Genomic DNA, 21,671 nt, shown 5'->3' on the forward strand with positions numbered 1-21,671 from the left:
TCAACTGGCCATAATATATGCAACTGCGCACCGTAGTGAATGTGACCACATGATAGCAATATGTCTGCCTGTAAGCATATATCCGTAGGTATCAATCGCCGCCGTAGCCTCGTCCAGCAATCCACGTGATGTATGTTATGGTCCAGGGTCGCGGCGTATCCCATCTCATCTTCGAGACCTCAGCTTCCATGTAGAACAACAACTACAACCACGACCACAGCAACACAACAGCACAATCAAAGCCAGAGCAAGCGTGTCAACATGGCACCACCACAGTACATCCCCCCAGATAGTCCTTGGGGCTACAAGAGAAAGGCATTTTACTATGCGGATCGCATCAACGAGATGTTCCACGATATGAAGAGCCGTGGGCGCTTCATCGATAAAGACGAAGAGACGCTTTTCAACAGTCGATACGATGAGTGTATCGACGAGATGGAAAAGAAGTATGGAGAGCAAATATTCCAGGCACAGTGGAATGCCGAATTCAAAATTTGCATTGAGTATTGTACGATGATCTCTTGAGTGCGATACCTCCGGGACATTTGCTGACGGACGATGAATAGCTGGTAGCAGTGCTTCAGTCGAGACCTTTGGCTGCCCAGAGCCCCCTCCAATGACGGCTCTCCATATCGAAAACGTTCGTAAACAGATGGACGCCGAAGAAGAGACATCTGCGACCGGGAATAGATCGTCTGGCACCAAGGCCAAGGAGGCAGATACTCTCAAAACTGGGGGCAAAGGAAGCAAGGTATCTTAGGGGTTGTTCAATGCACCATCAAATTAATCAGGACTTCACATCACTACAGCGTGTACTGTGACCATGCCAGTGACAATGCAATATGGCAACGTGACATAGTAAATCCCACCTGCGTTCACCGCCGTTGACTCGCCAAGCTCTCACGTGATGTTGTGGTCCAGAGGCGCGCCCATAATACTCCTCCCCCCCCTTCTCATCTTTGAAGCTATCCAGGTTCTACCAACAACGCGCCAACGACACCAACATGCCACCCATGTTGATACCAGCGGCTCGGCCGTTCAAGTACGAGCCTCGAATCGACGACATGTTCGAGGACATGATCGAGCAAGGGCATTTTGCCACTGAAGAAGAGCAGATGCGCTTCTTCACGCGCTATTGCCGTTATTACGAGGAGATGAAGACGAAGTACGGAGATCAGGTGTACCAGGCACAGTGGAACGCCGAGTACAAGATCTACCGCGAGTACTGTAAGTTCGAGTTGTTGGCGCGATCTGATACCTGCTGACGATGGATGGATAGTCGGAGACGATGCGACGGTCGAATCATTCGGGTGTCCAGAGCCTAGCCCTATGACGCCTGTGCAGATTGAAGATAATCGCCGGCACATAGTAGAGGACCCTGCCGACGCGCCTCCGAGCTGGATTGCGAAAGCAAACGAAGAATCAGCCGCGAGAGCGCAGGCTCAGAATGCCGCCAAGACTGGCATCGAGACGAGGGAAGCCGAGCGACATGCCCACGCTACCCAACCCAAGGAGGCCGAGCGACATGCTCCTGTGATCCGCCCTATAGAGGCCGAGCGACATGCTCTTGAGATCCGCCCCAAACCCAAGGGATCAGCCGAGCGACATGCTCACGCTACCCAACCCAAGGGAGCCGCCGAGCGACATGCTCACGCCGCCCCGCCCAAGGGAGCAGCCGAGCGACATGCTCACGCTGCCCAGCCCAAGGAGGTCGAGCGAAGTGCTCTTGCTAGTGGTGAGAAGAAGCCCCGTCTCGGATATGGCAGATTGATCAAGTCCACGGATATCGCAGGGCATGATTCGACCGCCAACGAAGGGGCATCATCGTCGTATAGTCAGGCGCTGCAACGACCAGCACCTGTGGCTCCCGAAGTCGATGCGTCAGGCGAAGAATGGATGACCGTGGGTCCACAGCCTCGTGGTCCCAGAAATCCGTTCAAGGGCGTAAGGCTAGCATTGCCAATGGCTAACAATATGCCTCGGTTCAGCGCAGTTACAACTGCTAAGTATGGCCGTCTTGCCTTCATCGGAAAGGACGGACGCAATCTAGAACAAGTCCAGTCTATGTTCAATGTGAATCTCTGCTCACATTACCTGGATGATGACCAGACAGCAGTGTGCGTCTGGGCCGAGCCTAGATTCAAACATGCCATGACAGAGGGCGTTAAAAAGGAGCTCGATACCGTGCACAACATCCTGAAGGATTGGGTGCGCACTCGCCGAAATGATTGTCCAGATCAGGCCGAGGAGTTCGACTTCTTCGTCTCGGATTGGATGGCTCGACGTAACAAAGAGGATGCCGACAAGAGGTCAGTCAAGGTGACCCGGAGATATCCGTATCCAAGAGGGCCACGCCCCGAGCCCAATAAGGGTAAGGGTAAACACGTTGGCCATCCGGTGCCCGATTACAAGGGGGTTCTCTATGATTACCACCCGAAATTCGGGCAACGCGAGCCAGGGGCTGCCACGAAACCAGCCATACTACACAAGAACCCTTCCCCTGGGGACCTTATGCGGCAGGTTAAGGTGGAGGAGACCAAAGAAAGCCAGCAAGCGAGAAAGCAGACCAAGCTGCTAGATTCCGCCCAGAAGAAGCTGGACGAAGTGGTCAAGGAGGCCCGAAAGGCCGAAGAAGCCCTTGGTCGCAACGAAACTCCAGAGGAGACCCAGCGGCGGCGCGAAGGCGAGGCTGCCAAGCTGAAATCTCAAACCAGAGACTGGTATGAGATGGATGAAGAGGCCCGTCATGAGGAGGACGAAAGCAATCGAGCCTGCAGAGAAAAGCTTATAGGCATCTGCTCGTTCGTCGTCGAAGTCGAAGCCAAGAAGCTTCACGCCTCCATGACCCAGGCTCAGATCCTCAGGAAAGCTATGGACTCGAGGAGAACCAAGATGCTCGCGTTGGGGTTCACCGACGAGGAGATAGACGTCCTCCTGAATTCTCAGAGCTTTATGGAGTCCGATGACAAGACTTATGAGGCTCTGATAGAGCAGCGTAAGAGGGCCAGCAAAATCGAAGGCACAGCCACTGGAAAGACCAAGTCTCTCAAAATCACCGAGCCATCCTCGAAGAACGAGGGCAAGGTGCAGACCGCTGACCAGGCCATCAAGAAGGAGGGCATAGACAGCAAAAAGGCTGGCCCATCCAATGCAGCCTCCAGCACCCAGGCTACAAAGCCAGAGAAGAAGAAGTAGGTCGCATAAGGCGTCGTACTTCTCGACGGATCCTGTTTTATTGTTTTATAGAGCAGCGTGAGAATGCCGGCAAGATCCAAGGCACAGCCACTGGTATGATCAAGTCTGTTAAAATCACCCAGCCATCCTCGAAGAACGAGGGCAAGGTGCAGACCGATGATCAGGTCATCAGGAAGGAAATAGACAGCAAAAAAGCTGGCCCATCCAATGTAGCCTCCAGCAGCCAGGCCACAGAGCCAGGAGTAGGTCGCATAAGGCGTCCTACTTCTCGGCGGGCACTGTCCTCTTGTTAGATCGTGCAAATGAAAAGAATTTAGCGCGAATACTCCCGTTTTAATGCGTGATAATGTGATAATGTCCGTAATTCTGTCTGACCTGTTTGGTATTCGTAAAGTATTTGGAACGACGTTGAAGTAAAGTTCAGTGCAGCGCTTATTACGTAAGGTGCGATGCGACTGCAGTAGCGCAAGGGGCAGACTCGACAAATCTCAACGTATCTTCACACCCCCGACTCAGTCCCTTGGAATCGGTATAGATCCAGTATCGTTCGTAGGGTCCACCACTCTCCTGCCATCCGATTATTAATTCCCGCTGATCCTGTAATACACAGATACGAAACACGAATGTCAACCTACTGCAGCAAACGTCCATCGAATCGACTCTACACAACGCGCGAATTCAGGCATGAAACATTTACCAAGCGGTTCTTATGGCGATTACATTATCACTACTTGTTCTGTCACGTTTCAAATACAATATTCAAGGAGGGAGGAGATTGCATTACTCGAATTCATGCATGAAACATACCTATACCAAGCGGTGCTCATGGCGATTACATTATTACTACTTGTTCTGTCACATTTCAAATACAATATCTCAAGGAGGGAGATTGAATTTCATTTGGTGTGATCTCTACCACGATTCATCTCCATCACAAGTCCGTGACATTAATTGTCAGACTCGAACCCAGTGATTCCAGGCAGAGCAGGGCGCCATTTACCCAGAGCTTTGCTCATCGGCTGGCTGACTCAGTAGCCTTTCCCTTGCCACTTTCTGATGGCGTGGTGGGGGGCGGTTCTGTACCACCCATGCATCGAACCAGCATATCGTTTTCCTCCCGCCTAACTTGGAGGCAGACGGAGTCGATACAGGTCGGGCATGGTCCATCACCTAGGGGTTCCCCAGGATAATATGGACCCCGGGAAAGGACTCTAAAAAGGCACTTCCATTCGTGTAGCCTTTCTGGAGTCTTGCTCTTTCTGTACTCTCTAAAATTAGGCGCTGATTTCTCATCCATGCCGTTGTAGGTCATGGTGAGCCAGACACGCAAGATGGCGAGATCACATCCCTTAATTGGTGTGAAGTACTCGATGAATCTTGCAAATCGCTGCATCTCCTTCTTCCCACGATCTGCGGGTGTGGGGGTCTCTGGAGTTTCAGTGTCCACGGAGTCGATTCTGCGTTTCTTCTGCGCTGTATTGGCGCTCGCCATTTGACTGGTTGGAGTCATTTTTTGGGGGGCACCTGGCGTCGGTGGTGGCAGCATTGCTCTCATTGGCATCTCAACGTCCGCTGGATGCGCATGGCATGCCTGCTCCAATTTCTTTTGGAGGACCGCCACGTTTGCCTGCTCTTGATTGAGCTGATTCTTGTGCACATGTTGCGCTTTCTTGAGATCGCTGCTCGCTTTGGCAACATCTGACTGTAGCTCTTTTGCATTCTGCAGGGCTTGTGCCAGCGCATTTTGTTTATGCTCGAGTTCGGTGTTGGATTTTGCAACTTCCGACTCTAACTCTTGCATGGCTTGCTTATGAGCTGCTTGCACCTGCTCGAGTTCCGCGTTGGATTTTGCAACAGCGGACTCTGCCCGCCTCTGAGCTTCTTGTGCGTTCTTGAGTTCAGCGTTGGATCTTGCAACAGCGGACTCACGCATCTTTTGCTCTTTCTGCAGGATCTGCTCATGCGTGCTCNGAGCTTCTTGTGCGTTCTTGAGTTCAGCGTTGGATCTTGCAACAGCGGACTCACGCATCTTTTGCTCTTTCTGCAGGATCTGCTCATGCGTGCTCTTAAGCTCAGCGTTGGATCTTGCAACAGCTGACTTTGTCCGCTCACGAGCTTCTTGTGCGTTCTTGAGTTCAGCGTTGGATCTTGCAACAGCGGACTCTCGCAGCTCTTGCTCCTTCTGCAGAGCCTGCTCATGTTTTTCCTGGGCTTGCTTGAGCTCGGTGCTGGCTTTGGCAGCATCCGACTCGCGCAGCTCTTGCGCTTTCAGGATTTCCTCTGTGAGATGTTCGACTTGCTTTTTAACATCGTCGAGCTGCTCATTGATTCTGATGACTTGGGCTTTTATCTTATCGTTTTCACTTCTAAGATCCCTTGCCTCATTATCCGTCCGCTGCCAGGCGCTTTTGTACTCGGCAGCTTCTGCTCTGGAGGATTCTGCTTGAAGTCTATATGTATAGACGTGCTTTTCCTCATTTGTGATCGATTCTTTCAGTCGATTCACCTTTGCTTCCAGCGCCGTGTTCTGGCTTGTGGTGGCTTGGAGGTCTTGATGTGCAAGTTCATATTTTTTCTGTTGCACATCTCTCAGCTCTTCAGCGGTACGGACTTTACTTACCAAGTCCTCTTTCGCTGTCTTTGCATTTTGCTCTTCATTGCGCAATGCTGCTGTCAACTCTCCGATCTTTGTCAAGGCCTGCTCGATTGTCAAGACTTGTGCTCTTAGAGCATTTGAGTCCTGCTCGGCTTTCAAGACCTGCGCTTTCAGCGCACTTGAATCCTGATGGATTTCTGCTTTGATCGCCTTGATGTCGATGATCAAGCCGTCCAACACACTGAGCTGCTCTAGCAGCTTCAGAATGCCTTCCTGCAAGACCAACGAAGCCAGGATGCTTCCGATGTTTTCATCTCTGAGTCGCGCAAGCAATCGCTCGCACAAGTCTCGAGCTTCATCATGCTGCTCACTGACCAATTGGTCGAGCCGTTGTCGTACATCTTCTCTGCGTTCCATTTTGTATGTAGTATACTCAAAATAGATTCAGGGTCAATTCGATGCTGAAGAACAAAGGACGCGTCTCGCGAGAAGTTACGTGGGCGACGAGACCTGCAGCTCTCCTAATTCGGACGTGGTGCTGTGATCATGTGACTCGACCGCGCGAAACTTCGGATGATAACCCCATAACCCATCGCGAGATAGATTCCCATCCTCGTCACACCACACCATAACGATACTATTCAAGAAACCTATCGTTTTACAATTACAATGTCGGACGATCCAATTTCTGATTTCGACAGTATTGTCTTAGAGACACCGACGCGCAAAGTCGCGAAAAGAAAGATCGGCGATGCGACGTCGAATTACGAAGCAAGCGTTGCAGCGTTCGAGGAATGCAATCACGACCTCCTGGCAATATCGAAGGAATTATTAGACTCCAAGGATATCGTCACGAACGACTTCGACCGGCTTAGAGCAGCTGCCGATAGAAAGTCCCATGCGGATATATGGCGTCAAAAGATGTCCCAGAAGATGAGCAAATTGCAAAACAATCTAGCTCAGGCACAAATAGAGCTGGACAAAGTCACTCCCTACCAGAAAAGAGTCAATCCAGACAGCAACCCACCTCGAGAGCTTGTCGAAGATGCTCTCGCAATCGTTGTCTCGTCCCACAAGAGCCTCGACCCAGCAAGGGGTTTGGACGACAAGGTCCGAAACATGCTGTTCAACGTGGAGGTCGAACATCTGCAGCAGGAAGTGGACAGGTTGCAAGAAAAGTGCGCCAACTTCCAGAACCAGAGCCAGATACGACGCACAGAGACTGGGAACGAGCTCAGCCGATTAAGAAGCGAGAACGACGAGTTTTCAGCTGAGTTGGTCAAGATGCGAGATGAACGGGATAAGCACCGCAACGACTCTAACTCCCTGATGGCCGAGCGCGATGTTCATAAGCAAGCTATGAAAAAGAAGCAGAGCGAAGTTAATGAACTACTCGCCAGCAACAAAGCGTTAGATGGGTTGATCTCCAAGGCAGACCGAGAAAAGGAAACTCTTCGGAACCAAGTGCAGAATCTCAAGAGCGAGTACCGAACTGCATTTGAGAAAATCAAAAAGGATCATCTGGAAAAGCTCGAGAAGGCAAAGACTTCTCTGGAGCAAGAGCGGATGCATCATGACAGACTGAAGACGGTTACGGCTGAACGAGAGCGGGAAGTTGAGTCTCTTAAAATTGAGCTGACGACTGTCAACGAGCAGTTGGAAACGGCGCAATCCACAAGGGATGCAGAAGTCCGTCGATTCAAGGCCAAGACAGAGAAACTCAACGAAAGTCTTGAACAAGAGAAGCTCAACCTTGCTGAAAAGACTGCCGAAGCCAGTAAGCTCCGGAATGAGTTAAACGAGATGACTGAACAAATCAGTCAACTCAAAAAGGATCTCAAGGATGAGACTGCCAAAGCCAGTCATCTCCACGCCGATCTCAAGGACGAGATTGCAAGATCCAGTCAACTCCAGACCGCTCTCGATGATGAATCTGCAAAGTCTATACGACTCCAGACGGATCTCGATAGAGCATGGTCAAAGATCAAGGATGAGACTGCCAAAGCCAGTCATCTCCACGCCGATCTCAAGGACGAGACTGCAAGATCCAGTCAACTCCAGACCGCTCTCGATGATGAGTCTGCAAAGTCTATACGACTCCAGACGGATCTCGATAGAGCATGGTCAAAGATCAAGGATGAGACTGCCAAAGCCAGTTATCTCCAGGTCAATCTCAAGTACGAGACTGCAAGATCCAATCAGCTCCAGACAGATCTCGATGAGACGAAGCAATTACACTCTGCCACTTTAGAGAAAATCAAAGTTGCTAGAGTTCTCGAGCGAAATGAAGCTACCAAGCTCAAAGAATCGCTTGAACTGCTCCTCGCGAATGAGCATGCGGCATTGGACATGGCAGTCAGAAACAACTCGCAACTTGGAATCCAGCTTAGTACGCTACGGTCCGAGTATGCGTCTGCAACTGCACGGCTAAATGCCGCACAGCAGATTATTCCGCAGCAGGATTCTCAGCTAAATATAGCTACCGAGAAGATCCGGGCTCTCGAGACCCGCGTCGCAGAAGAAACGCGCAAGTCGGAAGAAACTGCCGCCCGTTTGGAATCTGCACAGCATCAGATCCATGAAAAGGATTCTAAGCTAAGTACAGCTGCGAGGGATATCAAGGCTCTCGAGACAAACGTCTCGGAGCAAAAAGTAACCTCTGATGCTGTAGAGAAAGAACTGCAATCTGCAAAAAAGCAGATGCGTCAAAATGATGCCGAGATCGTGACTCTCCGATTGGCCGTTTCAAATGAAACGCGTAGATCGACTACCAACGAGCAAAATGCTCGTCGGCAGATGCGGTTCCTAATCAGAGCCGGTGTCACCGAGGTTGACGATGTGGCAGCCAACGAGATTGCTGGCCACATGATGAGCTGGACCGGCCAACAAATCGAGATTTTAAACATACATCTCGATCATCAGGTCTGGGATGTTGCTGTTGAAGATGATAGTAATTACAAAAACGATTACTCTAAATCAACAGCATTTGCCAATCTCGCACGCCTATACACGGTAATTGGCCGTCCAGATGAGTTCCATGAGACTTGGATTCCGTGCATGTTACTATCGCATGTAGTAAAAATGCTAGTGGTATCCTGCGACATCTTTGATATCATCTTGGCGGCGAGATGTGTGATCAAGTACCTTGATCAAGCACCAATCTCCTCTCCCCGGGGCGTTATGTACCTGATGGGAATGATACAACTCAACCTGATCATTCTAGCAAGATGCCCAAGAATTTGGCAAGCTATTGACACGGACCAAAATCGAGTTGCGGAGTCCTTCAAGGCTCGGATACAGTCCGAAACCGACTTCTTCTGCAAATGCTTACCCTTGGTAACCTTGAACGTAGGACTATGGGAAGCTCAGCTGGCCGCGTCTTACCAAGATGACGTGACCTTTACATCCGGCTGCTACCTCGTCTCAAATGAAGAGACAAAATGGGTGCTGATCGCAAACGTAGACAACAAGTTTATACACTTGGTTGATATTAACCTGCTCGAGCGTAGCTCAAAAGAGCCACTCGCAGACAATGTCACGTATATACTTGCACGTGAATTCCTCAGGCCAGAGCTTATACTTAAGCACCTGTGGAATAGCGACGAAGCCAGATGGTGGAACCGCTGCATTATCCCCATGGCGGCTGTAGATTCAACTATGAGGGAGCTACAAGCCAGGATAGAAGCCGGGGAAGATCTTTTCGGATTGTGGCCGTAGTCGATACATCGAGACCCAATAATCGGGCTTGATAGGACGAAAGACCCAGAAAATGGGCTCGGAGACCACACCTGACTCAGGATAATCATCTACGTCAAAGACGAGATGACTTTTTGCAAAGCAAATAATCGCTGAAGCATTCGAGCAGGCCAAGGGCTTAAAATATGCCCAAGTGTCTCTGAATCTGCGCCTCGACCGTGTCACGAGTTGACTGCGCTACAAACACTTGAATTCGACCTTGTCGAGATCATAGGTAGATAGCTATTAAATGTATCAACTACCAACCGACTAACTTTGCTCCTTGAAACTAATTGATTCCGTACAACCCCCAACGTGATATTGTAGCCCGGAGGCGCGTTCTTATATTCTCTTCGTAATTCGCATGTGTTATACAACAGCAAGCACCATGCTCCATAGAGCCAGTACCGCCAAATGACAATTGCACAAAGGCGGTCTTCTACAGGGCTCATATTATAGCAGACTTTATTTCCTCCTCAGACACCTACATACTCATCATCCACAGTCAGCAGCTATAACAATAGCTAAAGATATTAAGAAGAGGATTTAGATCCGTCCTTGGTCCTGCTTCCAATAGATTCGGACCTGGGAACACAAATCTCAGAGTGGACAATGAGATCTTTGAGGCGCAACTGCAGCTGTTTGTCGAGGCCCAGTAAATTGACAATCAGTATATTGACAACGTCTAGTAAATTGACAACAACCAGTAAATTGACAACGTCTAGTAAATTGACAACACGAACTAATTTCCTCCGCGGCACTTTACCCCTATCAATTTCTAAGACATTAGGCATTGCTCTCCTGCACCTGACATACAAGTTTCAGGTCACTATGTTTTTTGGAGCTTAGAAGCTGGGCCAATCCGACCGGAGGGGCGATTTTGGTCGACATGAGTCGGCCTGGTCAAGTACAGTATGCCTGCAATTCTGAATGATCAAATTAAAGCATCAAGAGATCGGAAGTAACATAGAGAGAATACAAACCGTGAGAATAGAAGTATGGGTTGAACGGGTAGGACTGATTAAAAAAGCAGGTAAGCAGGACAAGAATAGAGAGCAAGGAGAGTTGATATCGCGACCTATGTAGGGACAACGCCTCTTTAATTTCGTTTGGCTCCGTCGTAGGTTTTGGAGAGTATATTTATCACAACTAGGCTACTTGTCTATACCCCCACCTCCTTGTACCCCGATACTTTGTTGCGAAGTCGCATACAACGCTCCTATGCTGCGACCAAGGATCTAGTTGACTTTTCCGTTGTTAACGTTGGTATTGACGGCGTTTGGGTCATTGCTCTTAGTGATACTAGTGCTAGAGTTTCCGTCGTTGATGTTGGTGTTGCTGTTTGTGACGCCGTTGTTAGCGTTCCCAGTATTGCCAGCGTTAGCCTTTCCTTTGTTGGCGTTAGCCTTTCCGTTGTTGGCGTTCCCAGTATTGCCGGCGTTAACCTTTCCGTTGTTAATGTTGGTATTGACGGCGTTTGGGTCATTGCTCTTGGTGATGCTAATACTAGAGTCTCCGTCGTTGATGTTGGTGTTGCTGTTGGTAACTGGCACTGGCTACACTATATTAGCGGATATTCAACGTATTACTGCATCTTGGTAGTAGCTTACCTCTCTACTCTCAACGCTGCCAAACAAAGGCATACCGATAGCTGGCATAGCCATAACTACCAATGGGGCCTGTAAAAGTTAATTCCATTCTCTATAGTAATATTCGCAAGTAAGCGACTAACAGTATATCGTCGGACGATGGTACCATAGGGCGTGACGGTAAGGCACATTGCTTGAGCGGCCAGCGCTCCGACAAGAAGGATAGAAGAGGAATGCATTTTTAGAAGGGAGGAGGGAAGTTCTGAACTAGAAATAGTGAATAGAAGAAGAGAAGAGAAAGCTGTCGCGTCAAGCGATAATATAATAGAGATAAAGATAAACGGATAATTAGGATAAGATGAAGGGTAAGTATATATAAATATATAGATTAGGTAGTGTTGGATATCGAGGCATTTCCGGATATATTCTAGCCCGAGAGACAGCACTCAACCCAATCGAGAAGATCTACAGTGAGGCGCAAAATGTTTGACCACCCCCCCTTGCTAGCGTTCCGATACTTACTTACTTTCAGGGGGGGGGTTCAAACTTTTGCACCTCACTATACCACACACCACGATACACCACGATACGGAGCACACCATCACCACGAGTTGAGCTCCGATCAAGTTCCACATTTAAAACAAAGGTTCGGTATAAATGGTCTCCGAAGGCGAACCAAGTACTATTGTATTATAGGCTAGTACTACTGTATTATAGGCTAGTACTATTGTATTATAGGCCAGTTATTTCGACCCGGTCACGGCCTAGAACTCCCGTCTTGGCAAGGTCTTTCCGAGGTCCTATCAAACAAGACCACCTAGTCGCGTTAGAAACGGCTAGCCAAACAATATCCCCTATATATTAGTTCCCCTGTACTTATTAGCATACCAATCATACATCCTCGGACCTGTAGCTTAACGGAACTTCAACACATCAACAATAGAGGCCACCTTATTGGTCCTCGTATAACACACAACATGAATCATCTGCGGCCTTGTCTCCATCTTATATCTCTCCCTGTCACCGTTAGCGGCCACGAAGTTTGCGTCATGTCGACTCCAGAGCTCTTCATAGCCAAGTGTGCAGGCGGAGAGAAGTGGTATCTTCTGGATATTCGGACACCCATCGGCTTGGTAGGGAAGACTGTTTCTTCGAGGTTACTGGCATCTAGATAGATGACTCGGACATGACTTAAGCCCGGTTCCTGGCGCCCTCGTCATCGTCTTCCGCGCATTGCAGCATGCCGCCTGGAAGTCCAGAGAGCAGTGCTTAATGTCTCAAAATTACCTAAGTAATTCAGTTTCAGTTAATGTAATGGTGCTAACGCGAGGGAGGGCTGTACCACCCATGCAGATACTGGTCGTTTCCCAGAGGCTCCCGGATTCAGATCAGGATTCGGATTCCATGCCGATAGAGCAAAAGACGGATCCCATGGCGTTCACTTTATTCGCGAGTCAGACTGTAGCTGGACTTGAATCAGATGCTAGTCTCGTAACGCGGAAAGCTGGCTATTGTATGTAGCTTTCACTTCTGTATACCGCGTCGAGACCCTTCCCAATATACCCCTACACTTTAGTCCCAACCTCATGGATCCTCTCTGCCTCGACAGCCCCTGGTTGCATTTCAAAAGCCCTTCCTTTGTGCAAATCATCCGGCAAGGCACCTAAGGCTCTCTCGCCAAACAGGAGATCAATATCCTCAAGAGACACCTGCTTCGTTTCCTTGAAAAAGAAGAATATGACTGGGAATATGACAACAACATTGAATACAACAAAGACAGAGTAGAATTTCCAGCCAATTTCGCCGAGGGCAATAAGAGAAACCTGCGCGAAGAATGTCGCGACGAGCCAGTTCCCAATCCCAGTTGCAAAAGCATTTCCTCGAGCTCGAATTTGCCTGGGAAATATTAAATAGCGAGATACGATAGAAGGGGACGGCTTACATTAGCATGACCTCTCCTATGTACACCCACGATATTGGGCCGAAGGAGAAAGAAAATATGACCGAGACGAGAAAGATAAAGAAGACTCCGGCAATTGACAGGCTGTGGCGCGTTCCCCCAACGTTTTGGCTATTGATAGTGCCTTCGCAGATTAATGCTATTGTGATTCCAATCGTTCCTAAAAGGAGCGGCTTGCGGCGTCCCACGCGATCAAGAAAGAAGACTATAAAGATTAGATCTGGAGTAGTTATTAGCAAGTGACGATAAACCTTATTCGAGATGCCTACTCGAGACTGGGCCAACACAGTTGTAGATGCCCGAGATAAGTATTGATTTCGGCCCTGTGAATCCGAGCGCCTTATACATGACAATTTGGTAGTACCCAATCACATATGATAGGTTGTCAGTGATAAACCAAGTAATCTCTGAGTACGGCAGGACTCACTGGTTCCGCTCAGCTGAGTGAACACTTGAACAGCGACGCCATGCAGCAATCTCGTTCTCCATTGAGGCACAGTGAACATGACTCTCCATCCTGGAACGGTTGCAGATTTCTCGGCTGCTAATGTTTGCTTAATTTCACTGAATTCATTTTCAACCCATTCCCCTACAATTATCACATGCTTACGCAGTAGCCGTCGGGTATGCATGCCATTTGATCCGCTCTAACACTTTCATAGCGTCCTCTTCCCGATCGGTGGCCATTAAGTGTCGAGGTCTTTCTGGCATGAAAATCATACGGATTGCTAATATCTAGAGCCCCATAAGTGAGAGAATGGCGACCGATAGCATCTGTAGACCCACAATGCATGGTATAGCCCCGAAAGCAAGTGGAAATCTCCACTGAAACCGCGTATGGTCCCCGGCATGATGAGAGCCATATTTTACCCAGGTAGAGCTACAAAGTCGTAAATTAGTACCATTTAGTATTGAAATCAGATGCGGTAACTTGCACAATAAAACCAACCCCAATCATTTACTGAGACAGATAAGCGCGCCGATCTGAATGGTCATTTTCCTTCCAAAGTGACCCATTGTGAGCCCTCCCATGAGGGAATCGAATACTGCGCCGCCGTTGAATGAATTGATAGCGCCAATGATCGCAGAAGTATCGGTTGTATTGAAGTAGTTCAGGAAGTTGGGCGAGCCGATGACATCGGTCATCACACCGGCATCGTATCCAAAGAGAAAGGAACTAGATGCAGCAGATTAGCATTTGACTTAAATGGTATAGCAGGAATGGTTTACCCTGTTCCAGCAAAGGCCGCAAGCCAAATATTGAAGACTTTCCCTGTGATGTCGAAGGAATGGCAGAGTCCCGAGCGAGGGCTAAGCTCTACCAAACAATTTTATATAAATACCATTGCCATCGAAGCATCCACTGAGATTATATTCTTGAAATGATCGCCAATATCATCCCAGCAGAGTCCCGAGCCCGACGCTCCTGGGGCCCAGATCTGTCCAGACCGGAACACCACACTCAGCATTATTGTTCGGCTATTTCCTGGGGTCGCTTCAAAGAAAGGTCGATATTCGCCAATAAGGGTGGGTTTCTTTGGTCTTCCGGTTGTGGGGTCTAAGAGAATTTCTTGAGGCCGCGATTTCAGCGAATACACCCAATTATCATCAGCGTCAACATCTGCTTCGATATACAAACTACAATATAGAGTTATTAGCCGAGCACTCTTCATTCTAATCAGATTCTTACGTATAGTCGATCGCCCCGAAATCACCCAGCTTTAGTAATTGCCGATTTATGGCATCAAGTCTAACCGCTACCGCCATATCATATCCCTTATCGGTGAAAATCGCTTCTGGCTTCATGGTGACCGAGTTGCGTTGAACAAGGACCTCGTGTAACACTCCAAATAACTATATCTCTTCCAGGCGCCTGTGTCAAAAGCTGGCTAGGTAAATGTATAATGATACCAACAACAGTCGTCGATCATTCAACTGCTGTGAAAAGAACAGATTCGGCAGGACATAATTTTCTTATACGGTCTTCCCATCTTGGCATACTCCAAACAGCTGAACATTCCTTGTGCACATGACCCTTCAACAGCTGCAAGCGGACACATTTGTCGCCTTATTTTTGGTTCTGTTCTAAAAACGGTGGAATGTGCACATACACAATCCTGAGATCGCAACCCTTGATTTGTTTAGCCAAGGCTCTAGCCAAAGAGCAGCTGAATCCAATCCGACACCTCACCGCATTTGAGTCCGGCATACTGCGGCTGGAACGCCACTTGAGCGCTGTGCGAGGAACACCTCAAATCATATCAATTTACACCGGGACATAACTTGGAGTTTACCAAGGCGTTGATGTATGGCTTCGCAAGACATACTTCCTCATATGGAACGGACTGCGATCTAGATTTTAGAGACCAGCCTTGGGTTACATTCAACTTCTTACGGTTAGAAAACAAAAAGAGGGGAGGGGATCCGATAAAAAGCGGCAGTTAATATTAAGAATGGATAGCATTGATACTGATCTTATCTGCCCAGGACGAATGCATATCTGCACCGTCCGATTGCGGTCTTTATGGCGCATGATCTCATCTTGGTCGTAAGATTCCGATAGCAATGGCTATAGCGTCCATGGAGTAGCTGCATATATAATGTAGCCCTCTTGGTATATATATGTCAGAGCCGCTAAACTGCTGCTTACTTGGGACGTTACACGGACGGTGTAGGTTGTTCGGATCATTGCCGCGGTCGTCATCGAAGCGTTGAAGCTTGCACGCAATGAACTTATAGAAAGGACGATTGGCGTTGCCTGTACGGTTTGAGACTTGAGTGATACGACGGAGTGACATATCCGACAGCTAGGAGCCGTTGCAGGAATTGCGTCAAAACCAACTTGTGCTACCGTGACGAGATCTGAAATGTTCAGAGGCAGCAACTCCTGTCACGAAATACAGGTTATAAGAGACGACGTAATTATTATAGATAGCTGAATAAACTCTTAACTTTAATAAAAAATAACCCTAAAATAACTCTTATAATATTATTGTATATAAGAGATAGAAAAAACCAACTACAATGTAATTAGTCTAGATTCCGATCCGACTTAGCCAACCAGTACGTTATTTTCTCATCCCGACGCCAGGGACACTCTCGTCTTGCTCTCCCCGATTATAATCGCCCAGATCCCAGCTCCCTCCTCCCGCGCTGTAACCTTGAGACGCACATCCTTTCTAGGGCGTGGCAACGTCGGTATATCCATCGACTTCACGGCAGGCTCCCGCTCCCACCCTTTGGCACTCGCTGGAGTCAAATTGACCCTCAAAGCCAACAAGGCCGTAATAATCAGAATCTCTGTCGAGGCAAACTGGCGGGCAGGGCACATGTGAGGCGGCGCGCCCCAGGGCAGGAAGCTACTCGGCAAGATCTTTGCCCTACTCTCACCGGCTACCGCTGGCACGAACCGGTAAGGGTCAAAGACGCTGGCCTGGGGACCCCAAATTTTGGGGTTCTCGTGGATGGGCTTGGCCGGCATGTGGAGATAGTTGCCCTTCTTGAGGAGGTATTGCCCATCTAGAAGTGTATCCTCCACGACCATGCGGAAGGCGACTTGCGAATGCCTTGTGCGCTGAGTCTCCTGGTAAGCGGACAGCAAGATGTGACACTCGGTCTTAAGAGCTGCAACGTCTAGAATAAAGCCCTCGTCAGACTTCCGTACTGCTTTGCTAAATATCTCTTGACGGATGGCCTCCAAGAGCTCGGGGCGGGAGTAGATCTCATAGACAGTCCAAAACAGCGTCGGAACGGTGTTGGGATAGGCAGCATCACTGAGCGTAGACTGCATCTTGTAGGCGTCTTCTTCACAGATACCGCCGTCGCGAAGGATTTTCTGGCGCTGTCGTATTATTAGGGACACGTCGTCGGGCATATTTTGGAAGTATTCCCGGAAAGTCTCGAACACTTTAGCGCGAGCGTTGTAGCCCTTACCTAGGGGATCTATCCCTATCATATGGCCGGGTCTATGCTCATCCCAAATCCTTGTTCTCCATCAGTTCAATACGCATCACGACTTGGGTTGCCTTGACTTACCACATGGCATCCTCAATTTCAGGATCCTTGAACGGATGCTGGACACCATACAAGCCAGCGCCAGTAGCCTGCACAACGGCATGCCTTGCCCATTCGAGCAGTTGAATTTCACCCTGCTTCAACATATCCGTGACTTCAATAAGCGACTGGTCTGCCATCCGAAGGTTCTGCGCATCTAGGTGAGGACCTGGAGCAAGCGCCTCTCTGGTGCGGAGGCTGAAATCCTCCAGTAGATCTCCGTTAAAGAGTGCATGCGCCTCGTCACTGACATTCCCATGGACTTTGCTGGAAAGTTGAAGAAAGGGTCCGAACGACAAGGTCTTTGATCTTTGGATCATGTGTGTGAGCCGCGTAGCGTGGGTAACGTACACCTTGAGGTTCATGATGCCGACGGTGTAAATCTCTGCATCCGTGTTCTGGCTGGCGGTACGTAAGTGCGTAATCTTGTCCCTGTAGACTCGAGTCTTACCTTGCGAGGTTATAGTAATCAAATCCATGGCGCAAGAACCCCAGGATGTGGCCGATGACAGGTATCCTTGGGGGGACTCGGCGAGGCTCTCGCGGGTCGTCGAGATGGCTGACGAGGAATTCAATAACGTACGCGATAATGACAACCCCAGCGAGGCCGAGTGAGGCTTCGCGGAGCATCTTGACAGGTGGTGGCTAGTGGTGAACTTGAAGTGACATGCGAAACGAAGTTATTTAACTTTAGTCGAGTTGTGTAGCCAGCAAGAGTTTCAGCAGCCAACACCACTATGGTGCCACGGTGGAGCCACCCGACTGCATGAAATGGCATGGAGGATTGAAGGATTATTGAACTCTCAGCAGACACCGTGTCTGCGGCGACTACCAACGTGGAGGGTAGCAGCATTTGATTCCTCTGGGTCTAGGGTGATGCTCAGGATCCTACCATAAGAATCTCGTCCGCAATTGCCTGTCGCACTTCGAGTAGAACAACTTAACATCTATCAATTATTAACAACCTTCAACGCTTAGGTGACCACGATGATTTTCCATCCACCTTCATGGCTACCCGCCATTACACAAGAACTGTCTACGGTGGGCACGGTAGGGGAGTTTGTGCTTCGTGGCCCGCTCAGCACGGCTTCAAAGCCAGCAGTTGACGCACCAACTCTCGTTTCTGCTGTCACGCAGACGACGAAAACACCTCGGCAGCTCGCCGAAGACGTCGAGGCGTTGGCTTCTGGCCTTGCCCACGACCTACAATGGTCTCCCAATGAGCCGGCGCAAGGCGGCAAAGTAATTGCGATATTGTCCGAGAATTCGGTAAGATCTCAGACCTAGGTGCTCTGAAATCCGTGAAGAAGCTGTAGTGACGTTAAACAAGGTTGATTATCTGACCTACTGCTGGGCGATCCATCGCCTTAGAGGCACCTGTCTCCTTCTACACGGAAGCACTTCGCCGGTTGAGATCGCAAAACATCTGAAGCATAGCAACTGCAAGATCTTGATTGTGTCTCCAGCGCTACTTGAGTCTGGCTGTGCTGCGGCCGCCGTTGTCGGCGAATCTGATATGCGATTATATTTGACAGCGCCAGTGACTATTGATGTCGCCCAAACCAATGGCAACGCCGGCACCACTGGTACCACCCATAATAATAATGGCGCAGGCCACAATATCAAAATCGACGAATTGCTTGGCCTTGGTAAGACTCCAGGCTCTCTACCGGCGCTGGATTGGTCCGTCGAGGAGGCTCAATCTAGTATTGCCTATCTCTGCGCAACTAGCGGCACTTCCGGAGCCCAGGTAATAAGAATCAAGCCCCCTTCTCTGGAAGATGCTTTGGCTGACCTCACGACTCCGATATACAGAAGCTGGTGCGTTTAACCCACCGCGGGGTCATGACCAATGTCCTGCAGGTAGTAGCGCTCGAGAGCACGATGCGTCACCGGGATGTCGAAGTAGGGCTGGGCGTCCTGCCCCTGAGCCACGTCCAAGGCGTCATCGCATCGCATATCTCCATCTACTTGCGGGACCGACTCATCTTGCACTCGAAATTCGACATGAAGGCGGCTATGGCGTCCATCCAGACTTACCGCATCAACAGGCTCTACTTGGTACTTCCTCCCCCAAAAGACTAGTGATGAGAATTCATCTTGTGCTCATAAAATATATCCTATTAGGTACCATCGGTTCTCGCCGTCCTCATCGGCAACCCGTTCCTGTTCAAGGCTTTCGATCTGTCGTCGGTTGACACGGTCTACGTGGGCGCCAGTCTTCTGAGCGCTGATCTCTACGCTAAAGTGAAGGCCGCACAGCCCGGCTGGAATTTGATCATTGGTTACGGTAATCCAAGCTCTGGCCCTACTATCCATGGAACAAATAGAGCGCTGACCGAGAGTTCGTTCCTAGGCCTAACTGAAAGCTCCGTGGCCGTCGCCATGAGCAGCCCGCACGAGCATGTCCCAGAATCGATCGGAATATTGCTGCCGTTGTACCAGGCACGTCTTCTGCGCAAGGATGGCAACGAGGTGGAGGCTTTCGATGAAGCTGGCGAGTTGCTTCTCTCGTCACCGAATCAGGCAGACGGTTATCTCGGGGACGACGAGGCGAGCGCAGCCACGTTCCGGGATGGCTGGTTGCGTACGGGAGACGTTGCTGTTTTCCGTCAGAGTCCCAATGGAGACTCCCACCTGTGTATTGTCGATCGGCTGAGGGATATGATTAAGGTCAAAGTAAGTGATCTCAAACGGCCCCAAAAGATACCAAGCTGACGTCCATGGGACACCAGGGCATGCAAGTTTCTCCTGTTGCCATCGAAGACTGTCTGCGGCAGCATCCCAGCGTTGCCGACGTAGCTGTGATTGGAGTGCCTGATTACCTGGCTGGGGAACGAGCCAAGGCTTATGTTGTACCTTCGAGACAACCTAACCAAGGAGGAAAATCCGACGAGACGGCGGTACTTTTTGAGCAGTGGGACGACCACGTGGAAAGTAGATTGACAGAGCCACACTGGCTACGTGGACGATACGAACTGCTCGAAGCACTGCCTCGTAACACGTCGGGCAAAGTGTCCAAAGGTCTATTGCGGGCCAGGTGAACGTTCGAGTGACGGTCTATACCCTGTGCTTCGTTGCTCAAGGTAGTAGCGGAAGAGCGGCTTCTATATTATTATACAGTCTTTACTATTTTGGCTCGACTACATTATGTTCAGCTGCATCTCCGTCATCGTTTTAATGGCCTTTGCGGAGACCTCCTCTTCATAAAGTAGCTTGTTGCTCTGTGCAGGTTGTTGGTAGAAGCTCGGAGTATGCGGCACGACCCTGTCCTAGTGCCGCCGTATCTTCTCCTTTTCGATTTGCCTATGTAACACCTATAGAAGAGTGCGAGCGCATAGTCGTCTTACAAATCCAAGCTTGTTCACGAAGAAGTACGTTCTCCTTATGCTTGCTAACATGATGTCTTGTACTACTTTATTGCCGAATAATGAGGGCATTTATAACAACCTTTTAATCTACTTCTTAATGTCGATACACAATATCAAGCTCCCGCCCACAGTGTCGTGTGTATAATATCCATATCGAAGACACCGAGCAGCTCTAGTGGACACAGGGAATCCGAGCGAGGGTCGAGAGAATGTGTGCTAGATCTATAGCAGGAACAAACGCGAGACGACAAGCATGCTAAGAGCAGACAGAATTACTACGGCGACCATGGTATTATCCGCAGCAATGAGCGATTCCTTGCGCAGGGGATTTATAACAAGAGTGAAAGTGATAGTAAAATCTTGACAGAATGTATGAAGACAAAAGCAGCCATCGGAAGGAAGGCAACTAGTAGTACGAGACAGGCAGTCCTGCATTCCTGCATTCCTGCAATCCGCCCTACCTAATCATCCTCCGAACCCTACAGCACAGTACATGTAACAAAAAGTCGCCTAACTAATTGCCCCTGAGCTGACAAACTCAACCACGACTTTTACTATATACACGCCAAATCTTCAGGGAATGCCTAGGTGGGTATATGGACAGGTGGGTTGAGGAAAGGTTGCATAACACAGTACAGGTAGAACCGTTCTTAGTGAACAAGCAAGCGGCATGGCAATATTCCTAGCTATAACATGAGATTAGAATATTTGATAGATTCATTTTCTTTGATCCTCAAATTGGGTCTGCTGCGACCATTCGAATACCGACGGATCCGGTTGCAGCTCTCTCTAGCTACATGGGTGTTCCGGGCTGTTGTCCGACTGAAGATGGCCCCGCATCGAGGACACCGGCACGCCGGCCGCGTGTTGGACTTTTCCCTTAGGTGGCGCCTGAGATTACTACGGGTGGTGAATTTGCGTCCGTTGCATCCGTGGTCCCAGCAGCGGTCTGCGTCGTCGCCGTCGTGTTGTCCTGTCTCTTGTGCACCACCGCTGGCAGGACTCGGAACATGAGTTGTTGAAGAGGTTGATTGCTGCTGACTTGATTGTACATTGGTAGACCCTTTTGAAGGTTGCAGATCTTCGTAGTAGTCGGATATATAGTCACTCTCGCTGTCACCGTCGTCATCTTCATCTTCATCTTCATCTTCATCTTCATCTTCATCTTCATC

The 21,671-nt window shown here is 49.4% G+C and overlaps 9 protein-coding genes across 9 annotated transcripts in view; 4 read left to right on the forward strand and 5 right to left on the reverse strand.

Moving 5' to 3' along the window:
• Positions 1 to 261: 261 nt before the first annotated feature.
• BP5553_05681 (uncharacterized protein) lies at positions 262 to 760 on the forward strand (the record flags this gene model as incomplete). Its single annotated transcript, XM_032014304.1, has 2 exons — positions 262 to 508; positions 567 to 760. 2 exons carry the CDS (start codon positions 262 to 264, stop codon positions 758 to 760), a joined length of 441 nt encoding a protein of 146 aa, XP_031868985.1.
• Positions 761 to 1,004: 244 nt separating this feature from the next.
• Positions 1,005 to 3,195, forward strand: BP5553_05682 (uncharacterized protein; the record flags this gene model as incomplete). The annotated part of the gene is made up of 2 exons (XM_032014305.1): positions 1,005 to 1,227; positions 1,280 to 3,195. The coding sequence occupies 2 exons, from the start codon at positions 1,005 to 1,007 to the stop codon at positions 3,193 to 3,195; spliced, it is 2,139 nt and encodes a 712-aa protein (XP_031868986.1).
• A 3,265-nt stretch (positions 3,196 to 6,460) lies between these two features.
• Positions 6,461 to 9,508, forward strand: BP5553_05683 (uncharacterized protein; the record flags this gene model as incomplete). The annotated part of the gene is made up of 1 exon (XM_032014306.1): positions 6,461 to 9,508. One exon carries the CDS (start codon positions 6,461 to 6,463, stop codon positions 9,506 to 9,508), a length of 3,048 nt encoding a protein of 1,015 aa, XP_031868987.1.
• Positions 9,509 to 10,764: 1,256 nt separating this feature from the next.
• On the reverse strand, positions 10,765 to 11,354 carry BP5553_05684 (uncharacterized protein; the record flags this gene model as incomplete). Its single annotated transcript, XM_032014307.1, has 3 exons — positions 10,765 to 11,082; positions 11,137 to 11,205; positions 11,259 to 11,354. 3 exons carry the CDS (start codon positions 11,352 to 11,354, stop codon positions 10,765 to 10,767), a joined length of 483 nt encoding a protein of 160 aa, XP_031868988.1.
• Positions 11,355 to 12,680: 1,326 nt separating this feature from the next.
• Positions 12,681 to 13,762, reverse strand: BP5553_05685 (uncharacterized protein; the record flags this gene model as incomplete). Its single annotated transcript, XM_032014308.1, has 4 exons — positions 12,681 to 13,011; positions 13,058 to 13,295; positions 13,503 to 13,639; positions 13,686 to 13,762. 4 exons carry the CDS (start codon positions 13,760 to 13,762, stop codon positions 12,681 to 12,683), a joined length of 783 nt encoding a protein of 260 aa, XP_031868989.1.
• A 267-nt stretch (positions 13,763 to 14,029) lies between these two features.
• BP5553_05686 (uncharacterized protein) lies at positions 14,030 to 14,881 on the reverse strand (the record flags this gene model as incomplete). Its single annotated transcript, XM_032014309.1, has 4 exons — positions 14,030 to 14,252; positions 14,306 to 14,391; positions 14,419 to 14,713; positions 14,766 to 14,881. The coding sequence occupies 4 exons, from the start codon at positions 14,879 to 14,881 to the stop codon at positions 14,030 to 14,032; spliced, it is 720 nt and encodes a 239-aa protein (XP_031868990.1).
• A 1,270-nt stretch (positions 14,882 to 16,151) lies between these two features.
• Positions 16,152 to 17,758, reverse strand: BP5553_05687 (Uncharacterized protein; the record flags this gene model as incomplete). Its single annotated transcript, XM_032014310.1, has 3 exons — positions 16,152 to 17,058; positions 17,111 to 17,530; positions 17,580 to 17,758. The coding sequence occupies 3 exons, from the start codon at positions 17,756 to 17,758 to the stop codon at positions 16,152 to 16,154; spliced, it is 1,506 nt and encodes a 501-aa protein (XP_031868991.1).
• Positions 17,759 to 18,115: 357 nt separating this feature from the next.
• On the forward strand, positions 18,116 to 20,172 carry BP5553_05688 (Uncharacterized protein; the record flags this gene model as incomplete). Its single annotated transcript, XM_032014311.1, has 5 exons — positions 18,116 to 18,397; positions 18,459 to 18,878; positions 18,944 to 19,189; positions 19,256 to 19,807; positions 19,864 to 20,172. The coding sequence occupies 5 exons, from the start codon at positions 18,116 to 18,118 to the stop codon at positions 20,170 to 20,172; spliced, it is 1,809 nt and encodes a 602-aa protein (XP_031868992.1).
• A 1,207-nt stretch (positions 20,173 to 21,379) lies between these two features.
• The window catches only part of BP5553_05689 (uncharacterized protein), a gene marked incomplete at both ends in the record, with an annotated part of 664 nt that continues 372 nt past the window's right edge, over positions 21,380 to 21,671 (reverse strand). The window contains one exon of the mRNA XM_032014312.1: positions 21,380 to 21,664. Within this exon, the coding sequence (XP_031868993.1) occupies positions 21,380 to 21,664 (285 nt within the window). The remainder of the gene's footprint in view (positions 21,665 to 21,671) is intronic.

This window comes from Venustampulla echinocandica (genome assembly GCF_003357145.1).
Source record: "Venustampulla echinocandica strain BP 5553 chromosome Unknown scaffold_3, whole genome shotgun sequence".
Taxonomy (NCBI): domain Eukaryota; kingdom Fungi; phylum Ascomycota; class Leotiomycetes; order Helotiales; family Pleuroascaceae; genus Venustampulla; species Venustampulla echinocandica.